The 19,387-nt window shown below is 37.4% G+C and overlaps 1 protein-coding gene across 1 annotated transcript in view; it reads left to right on the forward strand.

Moving 5' to 3' along the window:
• Nucleotides 1-235: 235 nt before the first annotated feature.
• Nucleotides 236-19,387, forward strand: part of cblb (Cbl proto-oncogene B, E3 ubiquitin protein ligase) — a gene marked incomplete at its 3' end in the record, with an annotated part of 68,232 nt that continues 49,080 nt past the window's right edge. The window contains exons 1-4 of the mRNA XM_025911025.1: nucleotides 236-298; nucleotides 2,392-2,562; nucleotides 2,985-3,235; nucleotides 17,635-17,781. Coding sequence (XP_025766810.1) covers nucleotides 2,395-2,562; nucleotides 2,985-3,235; nucleotides 17,635-17,781 — 566 coding nt within the window. The remainder of the gene's footprint in view (nucleotides 299-2,391; nucleotides 2,563-2,984; nucleotides 3,236-17,634; nucleotides 17,782-19,387) is intronic.

Below are 19,387 nucleotides of genomic sequence, written 5' to 3' on the forward strand. Positions count from 1 at the left end.
ATAAATTTAATTTGTAGTTCTAAATAAATTCTAAATGCATTTAGGACGTTTTTTACTCACTTTATGTCTCTTCCACAATGTTATTTCTCTCTCCAACAACGTAGGTTACAATTATATTAGCATGACCAATTATGCAAATTAGGCGATGATGTCATTTAGTGACTTCTGGCGACTTTTAGGACAGCCAATAGCGATTTTCCTTACTGAGGAGTTGGCAACACTGCTCCCGAGGACGGTGGCGGTGAAAGAATAGTAGCGCTGTCCTCGTAGGACACTGAGGACAGCATTAATCCGAACGGTGAGATCCGTCGCCTTAACAATAAATTTGAAGGTCAGATTAATGCTCGCAAAACGATCTCCGAACTGTCATTTTTACCAACAGCAACCGATCCTCTAACTTCCAGAGAACTTCCCTACACGACGCAACCGTCGGGGAACTGAGTGGGTGGGTGTGTGGGGGGTTGGGGGGCTGCAGATGGTTTCCTTGTTTGCTGGGAAGATCCGTGGTTCGATCATCAGAATAAAGACAACGTCCTCGGTGGTTGTATCAGGAAGGCCATCAGCCATCAAGATCTAACAAATCACAGCGGAGCTATGTGTAAATGCTGTAATCACTACTACACAACTTCAATAACACGTTTATGGAGGACGCACACTTGTCACACCCAAGCACTCTTGTCACTTCCGGTATAACACTGCTCGTTCCGACTGAAAGGAGTGGGAGCGGCCCTTATGTCACGTTGTAGTTGTAGCAAGATTCCAGAACAAGGCTAGAATGATGCAGGAACTTACATTACTGTACCTCTAAAATAAAAGCACAGACTTTACGCTATGAGTTGCGTTTGTGTGACGCAAAAATAAAGCCCAATGAAAAGATGAATGTAGCCACCAACCGAAAGCAAAAGGACAATTAAAAAAAGGCAAAAGTTAAACAAAACACATTTGTGCTGGGAGATACATATCTTGTGTTTAATGTAGGATAATTCAAATTTTGCAGTATTTATAAAGGAATAGAGTCTTCATAGTTCTGAGATGGGCCTGGGAGGTCGAGGGCTATGCTATGCACTATTTTAGTTTTTCTTAAGACTGCATCCTGATTAACCATGTTGCCACTTGAAACGATAATCATAAATTAATCAAGAGATACAGTTCTGTGATCTATTATTTTGAGTGTTAATAATATGGGCTACAGTGTCTAATTCTTATATTGACCAAAAATAAAAGGAAAGAAGTCGACAAAATTATTTTTAAAAAATCGCTAACAGTCCTATCTTTGATTACCACACACAGTGATGAAATTGTCACCTTAAATTAATCTTGTCGTTGGCCGTCATCTTTGTACCACTGGTGCTATTAAAAGAGCATGATTGTTGGGTGTTAATTTTAATTAATAACAAAATCGAATACAAGCTGACCACGGAGCCGAAAATCTAGATGTAAATGATTTCATCAATCGTCACTTTATTTTGAAATGTTCCACTGGAAGTATAATTTAGAGTATTTAACTTCACACCTGTTTTGCCGTACAAAACGTATTGTGCCTCGCGATTATACAGTTCCTCCGGCTGCTCCCAGGGAGTTGCTCTTATTTGACAATTATAAATTTTGAGGATTTATAGTGAAATAACAGAACTATATAGGCTGGATACTTTTCATGCCCATTTTTTTTCAGCATTGGACTCTGGGATAGTCCTTGTTTTTGTTTTGGATGTGGACCGAATTCAGTAGGGATCCCAGCAGATATTCCCTTGTGATTTGGTAAGTTAGGACTTTGTTCCCCCTCCAACATCCGTCTATATAAGTGTAAGAATCTTGTGTGACCTCAGTCACAGTCGCTTAAAACGAAAAATCAGCCTCCCGGAAACAGTGGTTATATGGTAGCTTACGTTCATAACAGGTAGTTCATGAAAACCAGAAAAACGAATGAGTTAACATATGAGAAGATCACTGCACACGAAGTAAAAACTTGATCCTTAATCAAACCACAAAGGAAGAGGACGGAATATAATAGGCATTTTGTGCACCTTAGTTTTGCAGTTAAAGTTCTGGATGTGTAAAAATAACGTGCAAATCTAGTGACATGCACTCATCAGGAAAGACGCTAAAACCTATATTGCAGGGGTTTAACTGTCAAGTCCAGGACCAAGGAGAGGTGTGGGGGGAAAAAAACCTAAGAAGAAGCTCGGTCTAATAAACATCTTATATAGGCTGTGCGTATTCTCTCATGTCTGAAAGCATATTAATGAAAAAATAGCAACTGTAACTGTTTTTCGCAAACCAAAAAATGCATCAGGCTGATTCTTTTTTTCTATCAGAAATTTTTCAGAAACATTTTTCAAATGTTTTCATGTCAATTAATGTCTTGATAGTGCAAATTCTGTGTAATTTTAGGAAATGGCAACTGCTCTCAGTAGCCGATATCCTGGTGGACGTGGACCAAATAGAAGTAAGGGGCGAATTTTAGGCATCATTGATGCCATCCAGGATGCAGTGGGGCCACCCAAACAAGCAGTTGCTGACCGGAGGACTGTGGAAAAAACTTGGAAGCTCATGGATAAAGTTGTAAGTCTTGAGAAATGACCTTGGCCATCAGATTCTAAATTCAGTTCAATTCAATTCAATTTTTTTTATTTATACAGCGCCAAATCAGAAAGTACTTTTTGTCGTATATTAACATGGAGAGATGGAGTTAATGGCTATGCACCTTTCATGTTTTCTAGTGGTTTATTAAATTTATTTAAGCATTTGTTTCATCCATCCATTTCATCTCAATAGAACCTTTAGAACTACCTTTACTTACAAAAGACCTACAAAATCGGTCATATACATACTTATGAGTTACATAATGGAACTAATATAGGCATAATATTGTTCCTGTTGTTCCTCTCACTGGCAAACTGGCCGAGGTAGAGTGGCAGGAGAAAATTTGATGTTCATTGAGAAAACATTGATATTTAATTTATTGATGAACTCCTTTGCAACAGGTGCGGCTCTGCCAAAATCCCAGACTCCAACTGAAAAACAGTCCACCATACATCCTGGATATTTTACCTGATGCCTACCAACACCTGCGGGTCATACTAGGCAAATATGAAGAGAACCAGATGATCATACAGCTTAGTGAGAATGATTACTTTAACATCTACATTGATAGCCTTATGAAGAAGTCCAAACGAGCTATCCGGCTCTTCAAAGAGGGAAGAGAGAGGATGTACGAGGAGCAGTCACAGGACAGGTATGACGACGGGATATTTCCTGGCTTTTGTGTTTTAACACAGGTTTTCTTGGTTTTCTCTGGAAGCTGCTGGTTTGAGAGAAGTAGCTATCCTATGATGTCTCTCAGACAGAATAGGAACAATAATAATTAACAGTTTTGTTTTAGATTTAAAAATTACAAGCTTTTTGGAGGTACACTCTGTTCTGGCCACTTAATTCCAAATCTATATGTATTTGTGTACATTTGGGCTAGATATGCACAGCAGATGCTCCTTGATGCCCTCAGATGTCAGTTTCCTTTTTGAATACTGTACGAGACTGTGCTCTTTTTTTGTTTTACTCACGATAACCATAGTCACAGAGACAACATGACTATCTGTCTTACCATTCACCTTTAAATGTTATTTAAATAACATTTTCTTAAAATCTTAGTAGCTCAGCTTTCCAGCCTCCTACAACCAACTCATATGTGTCACACTTGCAATTACAACTGTGAAAGTCAAAAGTTTCCATAAGTACTTCAACACAGCAACTCCTGCTCTTTGTCTTAACGCTCAATATTAAGTTGCAGGTTGATTCATCTGAAAAATATGTTGGAATGATCTTGACAACTTTAAGTTGTTTTTTTTTTAATCTCAGCCACATCATGATGATAGATATTTGTAACTGTACATGGCTGGTGAGACAGCTGAAATACTGTGATAGCAGCAATGATGATTATGAAGATGATTCTCTGTGAGAACTTTACCCATTGCAGAGTTACAGGAAGAACACTTCGCATTCTTTCCATGGTCCAAGTTGCAAAGTAGTCATATAATCCAAAAAGTAACTATGCAGAGAGTCTCTGCTGCAATTTCATCTGTTTTGAAGGCAAACTACTTCACGGTACTCTGCTGTCTATATTGAAGCTTAATAGAAATAAACACACATATATTTTATTTGTTTTTAACTGATTTTTTTACTTTATTTTTTTTACTGATGTCCAGACAGCCCTTCTGACTGTCTTTCTTCCCAAACTATCTAAGGATAAATGCCACTACACATCTTGTGCATTGCAAAAATTTGATATGAAATTCAGATTTTTTTTAAATGCAAACCTGTCATGTAACATATACAGAAGGCCCAGCCAGATGGTGTATTCAATTCCAGAAACTTCTTGCTATGAGTCAACAGGCCTAAAAAGTAAATGATTTCTGCCATTTAAAAACTGTTTTTGCAATAGGTAATTTAAATGTGTAAGGCTCCAGTAATTCTCAAGAGCCCTTTCTGATAGCTATGTGCAGAGCTTCAGAGGGAAAATCCCCACACACTTTACATCCGCTTCATATATTTCCTTTTTATCTCAGCTGAAGAAGCATCCAGCACCCTTTTTGATCTGTATGTGTGAAACGCTTTCTTTCTTTTTTTCTTACTTTTATTCTCTTATTGCCTCCGATTGTATAGGCTTAATTTATTGCAGTAAAACACAGTGTTTACAGTAAACACTATATGTTGCTGTTGCAATATGGTAAAGCCATAGAACCATAGAAACAAGACTGTAATATATTTCACATGTGATTCAGATTTATAAATGTCAAATCTGAATCACCTGACAAATTATTTAGCTATTTAGTACATTCTTGGTAGTTACATGATGTTGCATGAGTCAGTATTTCTAGATTTTTAACATAGCTGTTTTCATTTGCATAAAGCAAAGAGTCATGCGGTGTGTGTGGGTTCGTGATGATTCCTTCTGCTTCAATGAAGTCTAAAAGAACAGTTGAACCAGTTGCAGGGTTTGATTTCTGTGTTAATCAAATTGATTTCCGTTTTTATCAAATTGTTTTTGCTGTTACAACATGAGGTTGAGCTTTTACATTGTATGCAAATGTTGTAGGATGCCTGTGAAACCAGACTAAGTGAGAAGTGTTCCAGCAGTTTCTCCCATAGTTGAATTTTGGAACCTATACCAGTGATTATTAGGGAGAAAGTATATCCTGATATTTATATATCAGCAAATATTTTTCAAAATATTTTCACACATACTATACATAGATGTTAAAGATGTGAAACTGGAAAATGATAGGGGCATTATTCATCAACTCTTCTCAATGTTCTCAAGTGGATGTTCTGCAGACACATTGAGAGAATGGTAAACAGTTTCAAAATTACATGCATCCTTTTTTGCTGTCTAGCAATGACTCTTTTAACATAAGAAACTCAATTTCACCAGCATACAGTGTTTTAAATAGACCCTAGCTAGAACAGTGTGAAAAAATATGTAGTTGCAAATATATAGTCCGAGTTTATTCATACATCCTTCTATTCATATCGTGAGAAAGTGGACTCTTAAACATACAGGCAAGAGGCTCTCTTTCCACCTACAAAAGACTGAGAGACAGGGTGGCTGTGTGTCTTTGCTCATGTCTGTTTGAGTAATTGTGTTTTAACCTGACATTACATTATATTTACAACTTAAACTGGAGAAGCACTTTGTCTCTTTTGTATTAAATTTGAGCCTCTCTTTAGAAACAGACTCATGGCTGTTTTATTTAATTGAGCAAGTTAACCTCTTCTTTTTCAATGTTTTACTTTCTAGTACAAATCTTTGACACCATAGCACTTTGGTGATAACTCTCTCTATTTGTCCTGCCCATTGACAGTTAATGCCCAAAGCAGATGATGTCATTTGGGTAAACCCTTTTCAGAAAAGAGCCCATCAAACAGCGTAAAATGACACTGACAAACATGAGTGGTTTTCATAATTCAATGCTGCAAATGATAGATTTATTGTATAAAATGTCATTTGCTAAAACTGAGCTGTAAATCAAAGTTGCAGTAAATTAGCTCTGCTAAAAAAGTTTTTTTCTTGATCTTGCTGAAGGTTGCTTCAACTTATGCTGAAACAATTTTTTTTCTTCTGTGATCCTCATTTGATAGTTCACATACTACACCACATAATTTTGTACTGTCATATGCATTTTTTTATGTAGCTTATATTTCTGTGACATTTTATACCAGGATAGTTAAGGTGTTAAGATTATTAAAATCTCGAAAGAGCATTAGCAGGGACTGTTTATATTTTTAGCATATGACCACTCGGCAAACTCTGCCAAGAAAAGATTTTATTCAATAGGAAGAGAAGTGATCTCTGCAAAAATAGGCTTAGCATGGGGCAGTTATCTTCTGTGGCTAGTTGAGGGTTGAGGGAAAAGATAAGAGAGAATGAAAAGTATAGACGGAAAAGAAAAGCATAGTCCATTTTTCTTTGTTTAATTTAATGTTCACTGTATCAGTTATTTCTTTTAATTTGTTCATGAGAATGGGCATACTTTTACAGTACTGTGCAAAGGTTTTAGGCAGGTGTGAAAAAATGCTGTAAACAAAGAATGCTTTCAGAAATGGAAGTGTTAATCATTTATTTTCATCAATCAACAAAATGCAGTGAATGAACAAAGGGGAAATCTAAATCAAATCAATATTTGGTGTGCCCACCCTTTGCCTTCTTCTAGGTACAGTTGCACACAGTTTTTGAAGGAACTCGGCTGGCAGGTTGTTCCAGAAATCTTGGAGAACTAACCACAGATCTTCTGTGGATGTAGGCTTCCTCACATCCTTTTGTCTCTTCATGTCTCTCAGACACATTCGATGATGTTGAGATTTAGGCTCTGTGGGGGCCATACTATCACTTCCAGTGCTTCTTGTTCTTCTTTACGCTGAAGATAGTTCTTAACTAGAAAAATTTGCATTTCCTGCGAAAATGCAGTGTGGATGCTGTAAAGCTGAAGCTGTCTGCTGAAACTAGCAGAAAAAGCTGAAAAGTTGCAGAAATTGTAAAAACTTTGCAGAAGCAAAGGAACTTTGCTAAAATGTAGTAACTTAGCAGAACTGTAATATCTTAGAGGAAACATAATACTTGGCAGAAATACAATAGCAGAGCAGAACCTAGCAGAAATAATGTAACTTACCAGAAACACGATAACTTCTCCAAATTACAAGAATTTAGGAGAAACAGTATAAGATAACAGAAAGAATATATTTAGCCAAACATTCTTAAACATTACAGAAATACTATGATTTAGAAAAACAGTACAACATAGCTGAAATGCTGTGATTTACCAGAGACACTGTAATATACTATGAATATTATAATTTTATATAAATACTATGTATTAGCAAAAATACTCCAGTTTAGCACAAATATTATAACATAGCAGAAATACTATTCTATAGCAGAAATGCTATATTTAGAAAGAAAAATATAATATAGTAGAAATACTATGATTTAACAGAAATCCTACAATATAGCTTAATAACAATGATTTAGAACAGATACTATGATTGAGCAGAATAGTAATAACTTAAGTGAAAATATTGGAAAGGTAAAATGACAAGCTGAATAAAAAGGAACATGGTTAAGTTCGCTCAAAACTAATTTTTGTTCACCTGTGAAAAAATAAAATAAAAATACATTTAGAAAAAAAACAAATAAGAACAGCCAACAGATATACACAAAATCAAATATGGATACACAAATCACCAAATACACAGAAAATCAAATATGGATACACAAATGTACAGAGAGAGACACACACACAGGGTCTATGCCAGTCAACCAGTCTGAATATATTATATTTTTATCCAACAATGAGATGCTGCCCTAAAAAGGGTCTTCTTTCTCTCTCTCTCTCTCTCTTACACACACACACACACACACACACACACACACACACACACACACAGCAGCAGCATCAGCAAGTGAACAGGGGCTGTTAACAGCATGTTTCTAGGTCAGTCAAACAGCTGTGAGCTTCTCAATTTGAATCCACCAATCAGAGAGGCTGTGTGCTTTTTCTATGTTTTAGCACAAATACTATAAAACGGCAGAAATACTATAATTAAGCAGAAATACTATATTAAGTACAAATCCTATGAAATAGCAGAAATAGTATGATTTAGCACAAATGCTGTATTTAGCACAAATCTTATAAAATAGCAGAAAAAGTATGATTTAGCACAAATGCTGTATTTAGCACAATAGTAATAACTTAAATAGAAAAATTGGAAAAGCAAAATGAACACCTGAAAAAATGCTGAACATGCTAAGGGTCCCTCAAATGTAATTGTTAAATGAAAAAAAAAAAATCAGCAAAGAAAAGTATAACAGTCACACAATCACAAATATGGACACATATGGAAACACACATGCACAGAGAGACACACAGGATCAAATTCAGTCAAGCAGTCTAAATATAAGATGCTCCCATAAAAACTCTCTCTCGCCCTCTCTTTCTCTCTCTCTCTGTCACACACACACACACACACACACACACACACACACACACAGGGAGAGAAAAGCAAGTTTCTAGGTCAGTCAAGCAGCCTGGGAGCTGCTCAATTTGAATCCACCAATCAAAGAGGCTGTGTACTTTTTCCCGCCAAAACAGGTGCATCTGTTTTTACACACACGCAGCACAGAGACATGATTTCTGCAGTCTATTTCTCATAGTGAGGACTCCCCTCAAACAAATGGCTATAATTTCCTAACCGTAGGGGCTAGAACAGTCATTCTTACACCGTTTTGTTCAGAAGAGATGGGGGAATCTTAAAGTGTTGACAATTTATCATTAAAATATGAATTATTGAAGATATTTGACTTGTAATGCACCATAACTGAGTAGAGGCAAAGCGAAAACTGCCTTGACTTGCCCTCAAACAATGCTTTCTAACTCTAAATCTATTTGGAGTATCGATATCATTCTTTCACCGTAAGAGACAGCAGGCTTTGGTGAACAGTCATGGAAATTTTCAGGTCTGTGTGGAAATCCATAAAAAAGATATGACGAGAGAAAAAAGTGGTTCATTTCCAGAGTTTGAAATCTGAAGAAATCTGAGCGAGGGACAAATTTCCTACCCTCAAACAAACCCAATTCATGGCCAAATGGTAATAGGTGAGAAAAAAATTCTTGAATTGTGAGCATCAGCAGTGTCTGAAGATATATTGGCACAAGCCTCATGTCTTAACTTCGCTTCGTTAAGGAGATATGACGATTCAAAAATGCCTCTCATTACAGAAATCAAGCGGTGATTTTGAACAAACTCCCCATTGACTTTCTATGGAGAGTTTACAGACTTTGTGTTGGTCTGAGGAGATTTGCCAAAATTCTATAAATCCCATAACAATGATAGTGACATTTTCTGAAAGCCAGCAAAAATACCTACGTTTTGATGTATAATTTGTGGGGGTTGAGTGAAAATTGAGCAAGTAGCAAGAAGTTGTTCGGACATGAAGAGAAGACTGCAAAACCTTCAGTGGGACACTGAAAGCCAAGTGCATAGCAACCATAACAACGCATGTATTTTGTGAAAAATCACAAAAATGAAACTCAAAACTTAAAGAGGGATAAGATGAAAATGGTAACAGATATGAAAAAGCTGAATCATACAAGCATAGCAGAAAAATTTGTGAACATTTTAAAGTTTGAATGGTTGTTCTAGGTGAAAGTATGAGGAAGTAGTTAAGTTTCAAAAACAAGCAAGTTTTAGCAAAATTGTGGAAGTTTCCCATTCTTTTCAATGGGACAAATTAAAGGAAAAAAGCTTAATATTTTAAAAAGTATAATAGCAAAAAATACCAAAAGTCATAGCACCCATCTCCAGACATAGCAGAATATTTTAAAATTTGAACGGTGAAAATAGCACAAAAATTGTCGAAGCAGTTAAAGTCCAAAAAACGTACGGAAGCAACTTGAAGAATAAAGTATAAAGTATAAAGAATAAAGAGAAACAGTAACTCAATAGTGTGGATGCCTTAAAGCATCCACACAATAAAGAATAAAGAGAAACAGGAACTCAATAGTGTGGATGCCTTAAGCATCCACACAATGACTTCGATTGTATGTTTGGGGTCATTGTCCTGCTGCAGAATAAATTTGGGGCCAATCATACACTTCCCTGATGGTATTGCATGATGGAAAAATATCTGCCTGTATTTCTCAGCATTGAGAACACCATTAATCATGACCAAATCTCCAACTCCATTTGCAGAAATGCAGCCCCAAACGTTCAAGGAACCTCCACCATGCTTCACCGTTGCCTGCAGACACTCATTATTGCACCGTTCTCCAGCCCTTCAACAAACAAATTGCCTTCTGCTACAGCCAAATATTGACTCATCAGTCCAGAGCACCTACTGCCATTTTTCTGCACCCCCCGTTCCTATGTTTTCGTGCATACTTGAGTCACTTGGCCTTGTTTCTACGTCAGAGGCATGGCTTTTTGGCTGCAACTCTTACACGAAGACCACTTCTGGCCAGACTTCTCCAGACATTAGATGGGATTTCCCACTGGTTTTTGCCAGTTCTGAGCTGATGGCACTGCTGGACATCTTCTGATTTCAAAGGGTAATAAGCACTGCTGCAGTAAGTTTCCTTGGCCGACCACTTGCGTCTATGATCCTTTACGTTGCCCGTTTCTTTGTGCTTCTTCAAAAGAGCTTGAACAGCACATCTTGAAACCCCAGTCTGCTTTGAAATCTTTGTCTGGGAGAGACCTTGCTGATGCAGTATAACTACCTTGTGCCTTGTTGCTGTGCTCAATCTTGCCATGACATGTAACTGTCTTTCACAACCTCACCTTGGTAGCAGAGTTTGGCTGTTGCTCACCCAGTTTTAAGCCTCCTACACAGCTGTTTCTGTTTCAGTTCATGGCTGTGTTTCAATCTACATGTGACATTGATGATCATTAGCACCTGTGTGGTGTAATTGGTTGCGAAGTAGTTGATCATACACCTGACTATAATCGCACAAAATCCCTGACTTTGTGCAAGTGTACTATAAGAATTGATGCTGGTTTGAAGGCAAAAGGCAGTAACACCAAATATTGATTTGATTTAAACTTTTCTTTTGTTCGCTCACTTTGCATTTTGTAAATTGATAAAAATAAACAATCATTATTTATATTTCTGAATGCATTCTTTGTTTACAGCATTTTTTCATACCTGCCTAAAACCTTTTGCACAGTACTGTATTTCTGCAACTAACATGTATAGGCTTGATCTGGAATGTACTTCTGCAGAAGGATTTTTATTACGCTTGTTGATGTGCCATCGTGAGCAGTCATTTGAACTGATGATGTCATACGTTCCCATGGAAGGTCTGAGCCTGAGTAAGCTTCCACAAAGTAGAACCTGGGTAGGAATAAGTCTCAGTATAAATGTATGTGTGTTTATGAGAGTACATACATACAAAGGACTGGAAAGTTATTTTGAGAGGTTTACTCACTGCCTTCTGACTAAGGGTTTATATCAATGTGCTTTGACCTGCAGTATTATGACCCCACCCCTCAAACACACATGAAGGAAAAAGAACAGCCCCTCCACTGTTAGATCAAAGCTTGGATTGAGTCATTCGGGTCCAAAGGGCCCATTTAAGAACCAGTCCACATCCCCCAGCTGTAAATGGGAAATGGACTGGTTCCTAAATGGTGCCTTTCTACTCTACTGGAGCACTCAAAGTGCTTTATACACCGTGCTGCATTCACACAGGCACTATGTGCTGGCCTAACAGTCATATACATTCACACTCCAGTGAATTGGAGAGCAACTTGCACAAGGATACTTTGGAAACCAGGGATTGAACCACCAACCTTCAAATTGTGAATTAGCTCTACCTCCTGAGCTACATCCAGTTCTGCTTCATGAGCTATATGTCTGTGAAGGTTCGCAGTCATTCAGCTCATTGTAGTCTAAGGAGCTTAGAAAGAAAAGCATCTGGACTTCTTTAAGTTTCCTTGAGGTGAAACATCTTCAAGGAAACTTAAAGAAGTCCAGACGCTTTTCTTTCCAAACTTCTTAGACTTTATGAGCTATAGCCATTCCCCCAATTTTTCTTCTAAGACTACGGACCCTGCCGGACACTCAGCTATGAGCATTGAGGTGCACCGAGAGACAGGGGCTGTGGCAGACAAGCTTTAAACTGCAGCATCTTCAAAGCTTTCAACCACACCAACGCCTGCTAGTGACTGGTATTGACTAGGGGTCACTGCCGAACGGATGCGACCGGGGGACAATGTAGTGACTGGTATTGAATAGAATCACTACCAAACGGATGCGACTGGGGGCAGTGATGGGAATAACGGCTTTACTTTTTTCAGAAATGAGTAATCTAACTAATTACTATTGCTATCGTTACAACGCCGTTACCATTACTAACAAGAAAATGCGGTGCGGTTGAGTTACTATTTTTCAACAAACAGACGGTTGAAGCTGTCTTCAGCTTACCGCATCTTATATCAGTTGCACGGAAGTAGCTGTAAGTAATCTGGGCGCTACAGCTTTAAGCAGCTGCGCGCGCTCCCGCGGGCGGCAATCACTTTCTAGCAGACGATCACTTTTTGGCACAACACCTGGAGCTAAGGGGCAAAACAATCGCATGATTGCTGCTGTTTGACTGAGGAAGAATAAAGTAGTCGTGGTAAGCCAATCACATGACCCCATCAAGATGACAAACCAACAAGGTGATATATGCCAGTTTTTAAATTGTGTTGATAGGCCACGTAAAAACAGAGTCATGATAAACAATATATACGCGTGTTTTTTCCTGAATAGTTTCGTCACGTTTACTGTCTAAGGACAGAGCTAGCAAGCACTCTCTGCTTATGACCCAAAAAATAAAAAACAAAACAAAACAAAAAACACCCCTTTCGTGTTGGTGGAAAAATGCACCATGTCCACCAATCAAAAATAATATGGCAACATGACATTTGGTTGTTTAGGAAGACGGGGAAGTTTTAGGAGTGACGGCGAGAGAGAGAGAGGGAGAGAGAGAGAGAGATTTGTGACGTTTAGCGTGTTTGGACTGTGTAGTTAATGTGTTGTCTTGTGTAGCTAGTGTGTAGTGTTGTGGATAGTTTTGTGATGTGTGTCAGAACAATGAGGTGACTGCTGTCTCCAGTTAGAAAACTTGACCTGCTGTCAGACCTGCAGGTATCAGGCTGTGATGTTCTCCTTTATAGTGGACAGAAATTTTTGGAGTGGCACAAATAATTTGTGTGGCATCTTATTTAATGCAGAACACCTGATTGTTATGTAAATAGTTTGAAATGGTTATTTAAAAAAAGGGGTAAAAGGTAAATGGCTGCAAATAACTTTGTTGTTTGCAAAACTTGTGCACATGAGTGCGATCGTGGCTCAAGAGTTGGGAGCTCGCCTTGCAATCGGAAGATTGCCGGTTCGAGCCCTGGCTTGGACAGTCTCGGTCGTTGTGTCCTTGGGCAAGACACTTCACCCGTTGCCTACTGGTGGTGGTCAGAGGGCCCGGTGGCGCCAGTGTCCGGCAGCCTCGCCTCTGTCAGTGCGCCCCAGGGTGGCTGTGGCTACAACGTAGCTTGCCATCACCAGTGTGTGAATGTGTGCGTGAATGGGTGGATGACTGGATGTGTAAAGCGCTTTGGGGTCCTTAGGGACTAGTAAAGCGCTATACAAATACAGGCCATTTACCATTTTTTACCATGATTTTAAAATTGACAATTTATATTTGCATTTAAAGTTATGAAATATGATTCATTAAACATGTTTGTGGTTGTTACAGTAAAAAATATAACTTTTTCTACTCGGATTTTATGTTTTTTTGTCTGATTTAAGATCATTTCTCAACATAACTGTAAATTCAGACACGTGAGGTTGTGCTGAAAAGAATGATACCAAACAAGGCAAAGTAAATAGTTTTTAAAGGTGAAATGTAGAGGGAAAATCAAAAGTAGTTAAAAATGGCCAATTATACCCTGGACCCCAGAGGGTTAAACTTTTTTTTTTTAAAGTAACGCAATAGTTACTTTTCAAGTAATTAATTACTTTTAGAATCTTGTAACTCAGTTACTAACTCAGTTACTTTTTTGAAGAACTAGTAACTATAATGAATTACTTTTTCAAAGTAACTTGCCCAACACTGACTGGGGGACACCGTAGTGACTGGTATTGACTGGGGATCACTACCGAACGGATGCGACCAGGGGACACCGTAGTGACTGGTATTGACTGGGGGTCACTACTGAACGGATGCAGCCGGGGGACAGCGTGAAGGACATGGTCGAGGAAACCCCTCCCCAGAAGTGTGCTGTCAAACCCAGCATTGGCCCTACAGTGCCAGCCCACTTTTTTCCAGTTGATCGCTCTACCCTTTAACATCCAGACTTTATAATCATAGTTATCATCAACCATAGACAACCCTTAATTGCAGAAAAGAGAATGCTTTTTATTAATAAATCTAGAAACATCTTCCTTACATCACCCTTTTGATACAATACTGTTCCCAGTATGATAGGAAATGTTACATTAATGAATTGATAATAATAGCTTTTATCATCATTCATAAGAGCCTAAAAATGATTCAAATGAAGCTTTTGAATACCAGTACATGATGTTGGAGAAATGGTAATACATTTATCCAGGATTAAAGTAAATACTCAAGACTGAATATTGAATACAGCACAACTGTATGGTTCCTACCATATTACTGTTAATGAACAATTCATTTATTATTTAGAGACTTCTGTTATAGTGACCCTGACATTTAAAGCAAGTCTACAATGTCACAGTGAGCTAGAGGAAGCCGTTTGTGACAGAGACAAATTGTTCAGATGGCAGGAAGCCAGTAGAAATTGAGATAGTGAGCAGTTGAGCAGCTGGAGTGCAGGTGTCAGCACAGCAGTGTGATACCAACTGTGTAAGCAAATTTGTGACTTTGCTTTATTTTATTTATGGGGAATCTGAAATTGATCTTTTTAATTAACATGTTGAAAAGCTGTTTAGTATGATTTCATTTATGTGTTGCTCATAACAGAACAATCAAAAAATTACATAAGTCAGCCAGCGGTTTCTGGCCATGCTACCCTAGACACGCTGAATAAACTAGCCCTAATGAATAGGCTGCCTTTCATGGGCAGCTTGTCAGATGAGGCAGATTACACAACCAGACTGATAGCACAGATCATGGCAAGGACACATGAGAGACTGACCATATAGCTATCTTGCACTTTGAACTGAGCATTAAAGTGGGGTGATGCTGTAAGCAGGGAGAAAATTTACATTCAAAAAAGTCTCCAAATACATTATGTAGCGCAGAATACATGCTGCTTTTTCTGTTTGTTTGGGGGTACTTAAGAACAGATCCCTCCCCCACAAGCATGTGTGGTCTTTTTCTTTGCATCCCAATGAAAAGTTATTTTGGTTGGCCCTTGGTTGATTAGAGGCTTAATGGTAACCAGAGAAGCATGAAATTACTCTTTTTCAGTGCAGGCATACACACAAGCACACTCATATGCTCATACACATGCAGACCAACTGAAGTGGAACACTACCGCAGAATACTGATGCTCACTTTTCCCACTTTAACCTGATATTACCCAAATACGTTATTCCATTTCCAAGGAAATGGAGAAAGACAGTAGATGGGCAAACATTCCAAAATTAAATCAGAAATAAAGCAAAAGTTGAAAAATGTTATGAATAATTGTAAAATTATAGTATAATTTATCAAAATGACTACAGCTCTGATTGACGTTTAACTGTTCCTGGTGACTGATTTCTTAGTCAACTAAACAAGGCAAAAAACCCAAAAAACTAGACTAACTAGCTAGTATAGGAGACTAAGAGACACTCAGATATCAAGTTAAACTTACATTTTATACTCCAAACAGACAATGAAGAAAAACACTAAGCTGGTGTTAAATATGACAAATTAACATCCAAAAAGTGTGATGCAGTGTATGAATGATGCACGTTGTGCATAACTGATTTGTAGCATTTCTGAACATGATGCACCACATGGCTGAATAACATAACGGCAGTTTACCATCATTTACCATCAGTGGGCATCAATTAAAATGATATCAATTAGATTAAAAGAGCCTCAATATGTGTAGTGTTTTATGTCCACTTTAAAGTAGTCGTGCAATTACAACACAAATCGTGGTTATTTATTTCTATAAGGGGATTCCAATTAATATTTGCATGTTGTGTTTACATTACAGTTAATAGATTATGTTTTTGTCATCTGACCTATTTTATTGGTAAATGTGACATCAATTAGGGTTCTACTGTTTTGGTGACTCTTTAAGTCCTTTGATTATTTGTTTGAAATTAAATTTTGACATGCCATTTTCAATTTTTGTCAACCATTTCATATTATAGTACCACAGAATATTGTTTTTCTGCATTTGAGTAGTTGATCATAAAATAATATGTGTGTGATGGCGAATTGTACAAGACAACAATATTAAACTCATCTGATGGGAAAAAAATCACATGTAAAGCTACATTTGTAAAGCACCTCTCTTTTGATAGTGTTTGGGAAGTTACGAGATGTTCTTTATTTTTTCATTTTTGCCCTTCCTCATAGCAAAGGTGGAATATAATGTCAAATATAATTGTTCAAATAAATAGAATTTTCTCTGATTGACATTTGAGGTTATGACCATTTGAAAGTTGAAAGTATAGCTATGCCATCTGTTGGTTTTAACCAGGTTCTAATAGGAAGTAACAGTAGCAGGCAACAAAGTGACAGCATGCAATCTTTCTGTTGAAGAAGCGGCTTCTCACAAATAGGTTTTCTTTGCTCTAAGTCATCCTGGGAAGTGTAAAAACTTGCTGCAATGTGTAGATAGTGTCCATATGCAGTAATTCAAAAACAAATGACATGAATCCATTCCATAGAGGGTCTTCTGGATCAACAAGTCAGTGGTTTATTTGACTGATGAATCTTTCTATGTCACATTTACGATTGTCTGGTTTTGGCTTTCAAAAGAAGGAAATGTACCTGTCTACACTGGTTAGTTTTTGTGAATAAGAACAAATTTACTTTCCTTTTACAAAGCACTAACATTATCACCCTTTTTGTACTGTGCCACTCAGAGAACAAGTGGCAATATGCTATTGGGTTTTAGGCTGCATAAATAACTGTGCAAAATAAAACTTGATACTGGCTCTGCATTTGTCACATTTATCATTATCAGATCATTATGAGAAAAATGTGTTCTCACATCCTACGCCCACACATCCTTAAGTGTTGTAATATGTCTGTTTTTTTAAGTTCAGTTTTATCTAGTGTGTGATATATGTGATATGTTGTGTGATATAGCACAGAGATCCTTCTGTAGTCGTTATTTAAGCCAGTTTGTTTTCTAATGTGCTCATGTAGTTCATATTATAGTTAACATTTTTAAAGGAAATCCAACATTAAATAATCTATAAACTCTGTTCTAGCATATGTTGGTCTAAGAGAGTGTTTGAAATGTCTGATTTGACCAGCTATTACCAACAAATCAGAAGTCAGGAACATGTACAGTATATTTGTACAGGTCAAATAGTTTCCATATGGTGTCTGTCAAACATGTGAGGCTATAATTTTACATAAACTATTTCCTGTTTTCTGGCCTCTGCAGGAGGAACCTGACCAAGCTGTCTCTGATCTTCAGTCATATGCTGGCAGAAATCAAAGCAATCTTCCCTGGTGGACAGTTCCAAGGAGACACGTTCAGGATTACCAAAGCTGATGCTGCTGACTTCTGGAGGAGATTTTTTGGTGAAAAGTAAGCGCCACCTCAGTATTGTTTTTGTTTGTTTGTTTTTTGATAGATGTGTATGTTATTCACTTGTCCAAGTTGCACATGCACACATACGGCTACTGTCTTTGACCAATATTTGTCTCTCAGACAGGTCATGACCTCTGTCCAGAATGTGTGTGAATAGAGGCCTCTACAAACTGTACTTCTGTTCAGTCAGTGCAATCAAAAGTGGCTGCCCACAGGTTGAGGTTGTTGCACATTCAACCTCTGGGAAAACCAATTGGCCACTGCAACTACTTCCAGATGGTTGCCAAATTAAAAAATAATTCAATGAAATAATCAGGCAACTGCTGATTTTTTTTTCATCTTAGATGTAAGTAGGGTTGCCATCCTCTTTTATTCTAGTATGACTAGAAGATCTGATCCTAGAGGTACCTACTGTAGCTGAAAATACAAATGTCATTTTAAATACTCTGACAGATTTGAAGTAGCTACATAAACAAATAGTTGGGAATGACATATTCCATTAAATAATCACCACCATCACCTTTAACGTGTAATGGTAAAAAGTTGTAAAACACCACAACAAATGTACCAAGCCTATTCTAGAGCTGGCTAGCTAAAAGTTTGTCAAATTCCACACTGGTGCTAAATTTAGCAGTATTTTTCATTAAGCATACAATTTCAGATCATAACCATTTTCCATTCATACTGATTAAAGTCTGCAGTAGGGTAGTGGGTACTTCCTTGTGAAGCGGTTTCTAATTCTTTTCAGTTTTATCAGGAGGACATTTTTGGCTAGTATTTTCCATAAATTTTACAAATGTCTTAAAAGAATACATTTTGCTCATATACCTTCCTCATAAAAAAGAGCTAAATCTCTTGGATGTTTTCTTTTTATTTGCATAAAAAATGCAAAACTTACTTTGTGATATTCTTGGAATTTTGAGAATATTATAAGATCCCGTTCCTCTAATTTAAATACATTACAGAATATATGTAATTCAGTATAATAGTGAATATGAGTGTTTCTTATGAAAAATGTCATGTTAAAGAAATCCACTTGTGTAGAGAGATATAAATTGCTACTGGATGCACTATCACTGCTTTATTTTGATTCTGTAAAACCTCATAATTCTCAGGCCAAATACTCTGTTATATTTATCTCTAAGACAATGTGTTTGTTACTGTAGTTGAATTATCTCTGCTCATCCTACACTGTGTTCAGAGCCACCTTAGAAACTAAGTATAGTATAATCTATTAGATTATTAGATTGTTGCAAACCGAAGCTGAGGTATGGCCCTTTAATCAGTCGAAGGGTCACACTTGTTATCCATTCTGAGAGAAGATTGAGACGTCAGGACTTGGCTTGAGGCTATCTGCACATAATGTCTTTCAGATCAAGTTACTGTTTATATTGTAAGGAAGCTGATGCTGATGCTCACTATAAATAAACATTCATACATTTAAGCAGAAAACATCACTATGGTCACTATTAGCCAAATTAGCCAAATTAGCCTGTGTTAGACAGGAAGCTGTTGGAGGTATATGAAATGCAAAAAGTTGGTCTGTAGTTGCTTTATTTTAATGAGAGAAATGATATGCCTCAGCGGGTCATCTACCTATAGG

The sequence above is a fragment of the Oreochromis niloticus genome, linkage group LG10 (genome assembly GCF_001858045.2).
Source record: "Oreochromis niloticus isolate F11D_XX linkage group LG10, O_niloticus_UMD_NMBU, whole genome shotgun sequence".
Classification (NCBI taxonomy): Eukaryota; Metazoa; Chordata; class Actinopteri; order Cichliformes; family Cichlidae; genus Oreochromis; species Oreochromis niloticus.